The 6,000-nt window shown below is 51.1% G+C and overlaps 1 protein-coding gene across 2 annotated transcripts in view; it reads right to left on the bottom strand.

Annotated features, from left to right (window-relative positions):
* Positions 1–3,192: 3,192 nt before the first annotated feature.
* UQCRC1 (ubiquinol-cytochrome c reductase core protein 1) overlaps positions 3,193–6,000 on the bottom strand; it is a 9,583-nt gene continuing 6,775 nt past the window's right edge. For both annotated transcript variants that reach the window (XM_079100885.1, XM_079100884.1), the window contains exons 7-13: positions 5,837–5,952; positions 5,456–5,599; positions 5,175–5,335; positions 4,961–5,046; positions 4,237–4,325; positions 3,821–3,896; positions 3,193–3,379 (exon numbers count right to left, since the gene is read on the bottom strand). In XM_079100885.1, coding sequence (XP_078957011.1) covers positions 3,315–3,379; positions 3,821–3,896; positions 4,237–4,325; positions 4,961–5,046; positions 5,175–5,335; positions 5,456–5,599; positions 5,837–5,952 — 737 coding nt within the window. In that variant the 3' untranslated portion in view covers positions 3,193–3,314. The remainder of the gene's footprint in view (positions 3,380–3,820; positions 3,897–4,236; positions 4,326–4,960; positions 5,047–5,174; positions 5,336–5,455; positions 5,600–5,836; positions 5,953–6,000) is intronic.

The raw sequence follows: 6,000 nt of genomic DNA on the forward strand, positions 1-6,000 counted from the left end.
ATTGGGCTGAATGCACCCCTTCTCTCTGAAGGAAGAATCCAGGAGGAGGGAGAACCTGTGTCATGCTTACGAATACTTGTCCATCTCAATACCCCTGCACCCGCTACCATGACTTGAGTTAGTCCCAGGTAGATGCCATCCAGCTGTATTTTCAGGGAGTGGGGGCTGTCTATATGTGGAGGGTGAGACCACCCACTGTGGCAGCTCCTCCCTTAGGAATCCACCTCCTGTTTTCCATGCCCTGAGCCAGGTCCCCCTTCCTACATGTCCTTATTCTGATCTGCAGGAGTTCCTTCAATCTATTCTTGTAGATTCCTTCCACCCAACTGCTCTATCAGGCCCATAAGTCACCCTCAAGATACCTGTAACTTCCTCCTTCATAACAACCATACCCCTCCCCCATCTCACTCCTCTCCCCTTGATTTCCCCCTTCCCTCTCCTCCAATTAACACTGAGACTATAAACAGTCTCCCCCTAGGTCCAGAGGAAGTGCGTCTTTGTATATGCATATCTCTTCAGCTGGATAACATCAAGACAGACACTCCCAAGAAAAGCCAGCCCCCAGTCGGATCCTGATCCCTTTGTTTTCTTGCCAGTCCTAGATAATTCTGGGAAGCCCACTGCATATCTACATTTACCACTGCTACTAGACCCCTTCCAATATGCCTGACCCTACAGCCTTCCTCCCATGGAGATGGATTCATGGGTTGAGTCAGGAAATGGGGACAGAACTTCTATTGTTTCCCCTGGACTTTCTGGTATGGCCAAACCTCAGAGTAGTGAGGACCAGATAATACTGCCTATTTTCCTGTTGCCCAGAAAGGCTGGATCTGCCCATTTTCACTTCCACCACCATTGTCCCCCACCCCTGGGACACAGTGCTGTGACCTTATGGGGCCCAAAACCCTTTCCAAGATCAGGGTCTCCTCAGCTGTGTCCCAGGACCTCCCATCCCTGGAAGGTGTGCTCCAGGTGAGGGTAGCAGAAAACCAAACATATTCTCATCAGAGGCAGTCCCTGCCCCTAAGACTGTCATCTCCTCTGCACAGCAAGGGTAGGTGAGAGCAGTCTCAGAGAAGTGCCACAGTATGGACCTAGATGTACATATGGATCAGCCTTTAGGAAAAACCGGAGACCCAGATGAGAATGTAGGTGTACAGGCAAACCTCACCAGAAATGAAGTGCACCCAGAAAGAATGGGCTGCTGTGAGTCACTCAGATGTCAGGAGAGACTATTGGGAAGGTAGAAGGATGGAGATGAGTACTTATAACCTCAGGCATAGGCTTGGAGGCCAGTATCTACCTGTAGCTCCTCCAGGGCACTGAGACCCTCAGAGCTCAAACTTCTCCCTCCTACACTTCCCTAGACTCTCCTTTCCTTGGTTTGATCACCAGCTCTGCCACATAGCACCATGTGTCCAAGCAGGGCTTCTTGGGGGTCCTAGCTATACAGATTCCACTGTGTCTTAGATGCCTGTGAATCCTCATCAGAATCATGGCAAAAGCTGGGCAGGTTGTCCCCTCCAACTCACTCCTCTCTGGGTCTCTCAGCACTGCTAGATATGTTCTTGTAAGTACCTCCACAACCCACCCCAGCTCTTCCTATGGCCACAACCACAGTGTGGTTCACCAGGACTGCCACAGAAATCCAGCCAAGTCCCTGTGCCAATAAAATCTCAGCTCTGACCAAGTCACTTCCTTCACAGTAACCTCCAGTGTACCTTCCCAACAAGTTTCTAAAGGAAAGATCAAATGTCCTGGCATAGAATGCAGACCAGATAATCCCCAGCAGCTCCAGCTCTTCTGTCCAGCCCACCTGGCCTTTGGAGGTCAAGCATTGGTGTAGAAATGAAGCCCTCGCCACCAGGAGCCCACACCGAGGGCAACAGACTTGATAAGGATTCCCCCTGCATGTGTGCCACATCTCTTCAAGTTACTGGGGTTTGGTCCATCAGGGTTCTGAGCCCAACAGCTTCCCTCCAGTTGGTTATATAGTAGGAAGATAATTTGTTGAATGCCCCAGACCTAGGCTGTAGAAGACATTTGACAGTTGTCTCCTAATTGACAACCTGTGGCATCAAGTAGGGGTGAGGCAAAGGCACTGGGTCAGAGTGAGACTGCATTGCCTATTTTCAGGCAAGGATGCTGGGGAGACTTCAGCATAGCCCTGTCTCCACAAACCTTGTCCCAGGACCCCAACTCATGACTCCCAACCAGAGATATCCTAAGAGGAGACTCAGGCCTCTCACTTCCTTCTTCCCCCTTGGGCTCCCCAGGAACTTGACTATGTAAAGACAAGGTGGGAGTACAGGAAGCGAGGCATAACTGCCCACTTGCCTTGGGGACCAGGACCCAAAGGGGTAAACATAAGGACAAGGCAGCTGAGAGCTCCACTAGGTCCTGGTTGCCTCAAGAAATGGGGGGAAGGGGGTTGTGGCTCAGTGATAGAGTGCTTGCCTGAAATGTATAAGGTACTGGGTTCAATCCTCAGCACCACATAAAAAATAAATAAATAAAATAAAGGTTTTGTGGCCATCTACAACTAAAAAATATATATTTAAAAAAAGAAATGGGGAGGGGATCCACAGGCTAACAGCTCAGGACTTGCCTGGGATAGATGTAGTCAAGGGAGGGGGCTCAGGCCCCACTGAGCTCAGGGTTATTCTTGGAGCCTGAGTCAGTGGCAAATCAAGGCAAAGGATTCTTACCCTGCCTGTACAAGCAGCAGTTAGAAACCAAGAGAACGCTGTGCCCCAGGCTATGCTCTTCCAGGATTCAGAGTAAACAAAGAAGTCTTCTTTAGGGACAGTTCTTGGCCCCTTCTGATCTGTCCCAGCAGAACAGGGACTGCCATAGGGAAACTACATATAGGGTCCACAGAGAGGGGTCTGCCACCCAAGCCCCCAGTTTCCAGGCTGGGATTCCTATTAAGGCACAGGCTGGGGCTATTTCCATGAACTGCCACATCCCACTCTTGAGACAGGCTGGCTAAGGAACATGCCACATGTTGAGTGGAAACATCTGGAATCAGTTCCCTTCAAGCATCAAAGGCTTCCGGCCTCTATGCTGCAGCCCCCATCTTACCCCTGGCTGAGAACACATCAGCCTGTGTGGGAAGTAGAACTGGTGGGAAGTACTTGCTCCCCCATAGACTGATGGACTCCACACCAATACTAAAAAAGTACAACACAATTCTCAACAGAGGACTTTATTGGTGGTAATCTGCTGCATGGGTTTGAGATGCCAGAGTGACATGTTTGTGGAGGGGGACCATAAGCCCTGGTCCCACCCTCTTGCCTACACAGGCATCCTGCCTAGAAGCGCAGCCAGAACATGCCACTACGAATCCGGTTGTAGTCAGGGAGCTGCTCAATTGGACCTGTGGGGATAAGGTGGGGAATCAGGGTGGAGTACCTGGCATGTACAAGGACACCTGGCCCTGTGCCACACCCAGCTCAGAGCTGCTGCCCAGAGCAGCACAAGACAGGCTTTCAGTGAAGAGAGGGAAGACAACATTCCCTGAGGGGTGCAGAGCCTGTCCTTTCTTGCTCAAGCCCTTAGAGCCCCACCCAACAAGCAGAGTATCCGTTACCTTGTGGGTAAGGGATATTGATGGAGGCACCTTGGCAGGGAGTCAGGGAGCTGCTGGGACAGGTTTTCTGAGCAAGAACTCCCTGGCAGCTAGACTACAGGGGAGAGCCTCTTGGGGGCCTCAAATTGCTTCTCTCAGTGTAGGCTGGAGGTAGGGGAGAAGTGGAAGGGGAGGCTACGAGAAGGACCTGAGGAAAAGGACAAAGAGCAGACCTTCTAGAACACTCACCCATTCCAGCCACTGCTGGACACTGGTCATAGAAATACTTGGAGCAGACCTCACGCACCACATGGGCATCCACCTCCTGCAGGGAGAAGCAGAGGACTGACTAACAGACACCAGGCACCACCTCAGTCGACCTCCTCCAGCTGACCAAGATCTCCCTTGTGTACTGTGGAGCTATCCCTACAACCCAAAAAGGGTGGCAAGGTTTTCCCTAATGTAGACTTCCATGGTTACCACCTATCCCTATAGTCACCGGTGCCTCTGCCTTACCTTCTGACTACATCACCTGTGGATGACAGCTATCTAGGACAATGAAGATGCCTATGGGAATGGTCAGCTGTCAGGCATCAATATCCCACCCCTCCCCCAGGGGTATGCTAGGCCAAGACTCCAGAATTTTCCCCAGGGGCCCATATTACCGCAATCCGACTCTCCCACTCAGCCAGGGGGATGCGGCGGCCATAGGTCAGGAGGCTGCGTCCAATATCCTCACACACAGGAGTGGTGCCTTTAATGGTGGAGAAAGCTCAATAGTCTACCCAGTCCAATCCTGGACCCACGGATACACATACAACCACTGCCGTCAGGTTAACAAAGGCTTTGCTCTGAGCCCAGACCACAACCATCACTTCTCTAACAACCTGTTTCTATAGTAAGGGGCTACTAACCTGGGCCACCCCCATGTCTACCTAAAGTTTCAAACCCCTACAGATGGGGTGGTGGGGCATGGCATTACCTTTAATATTTTCTTTTCCAATCTTGGTTTTTTGTTTTTTGTGGTGCTGGGGATTGAACCCAGGGCCTTGTACATGCGAGGCATGCACTCTACCAACTGAGCTATATCCCCAACCCCCCAACCTTGTTTTTTTTTTTTTGCGCGGTACTGGGGATCAAACTCAGGGCCTTGTGCTTTCGAGGTAAGCACTCTACCAGCTGAGCTATACCCCCAGCCCCTTTTTTTTTTTTTTTTTTTTTTTTCCGGTGCTGGGGACTGAACCCAGGGCCTTGTGCTTACAAGGCAAGCATGCTACCAACTGAGCTATATCCCCAGCCCCCCAACCTTGGATTTTAACAGTGGATACAATGGGCTGTTACTGATAGGATGAACTATTCTACCCCTTCCTATAGCAATGAAGGGCTCACCATCCAGATGAGATACCAGGGCATTTCTGAGGATGTTTTTGCCCCGAATCACCTCACTCTCTGTGGCACTGGTGCACAGGCGCATCCTACAGCAGGGAGTAAAGATAGGGGTATGGTAGTGTTCATTGAGAGAGTCAAGTATATTGTTTCTTAGCCTCCCACCTCTCTGGTTAAAGACTCCTATCCCACCCAGTAGTACCCAGCTGCCACTCACCACTGGCCCTGCAGGAAGAACATCATGTCATCAATGCTCATGCGGTCACAGACGAAGTATGCACCCAGCAACCCAGTCTCTGCATAGCAGATATTGAAGGTCTGGAAACTCTGGCATAGCTTGTTGGCCACAGCAACTGAAGCCAGTGGGCTAGACAGGTGCTGACAGGAACAAAGATGGTCAGTACCCGCTCTTGTCTCTGGCCCACACACCCTGAAACCCACAATTTAGCACCCTCTCTTCTTTGAAGGCAAGGTCCTATGCTCAATCCTGGCACTTACCACACGACCACCGTAAGTGCAGTCATAGTGGCCAAGGATGGCATTGGCCACTTGGAGGGCCACATTGTCTGGGTTGGACCAACCAGGTCCCTCTACTGCAATGGCAACATGGGCCAAAGGCAGGGCATCATCACGGTGGCGGATCTGAAAGAGTACATGTTAAGGCTGAGGAACAGTACAGCCAGACTTTCAGGAACAACAGAAAGGATGGCTGGTGTGGGTGAAACATGTACATATGTGCAAAAACATCCTCAGGTAACAGCCACAGGACCCCTTCCCAACTTCTGAAACATCTATGGAGTCACAAGGATAACCATGCACATGAGGGTTCTCTCGAGGTCCCCAGCTGACAGCAGCATCCCTGCCCATCAGGCAGCATACCTCACTTCCAGTGAAGCGGCACGGACTTAGAGTAGGCACAGTGTCATCTGGGTATGTCGCAGAGATGCTGCTGAAGTGCTTCTGGGCGAGGTCTAGTAGTTGCTGGTGCTCCATTCCTGAGGATATAGGAAATGGAGTTACTGGCTAGCCATGGGAAATCACAG

This window comes from Sciurus vulgaris (assembly GCF_902686455.1).
Source record: "Sciurus vulgaris genome assembly, chromosome: 10".
Taxonomy (NCBI): Eukaryota; Metazoa; Chordata; class Mammalia; order Rodentia; family Sciuridae; genus Sciurus; species Sciurus vulgaris.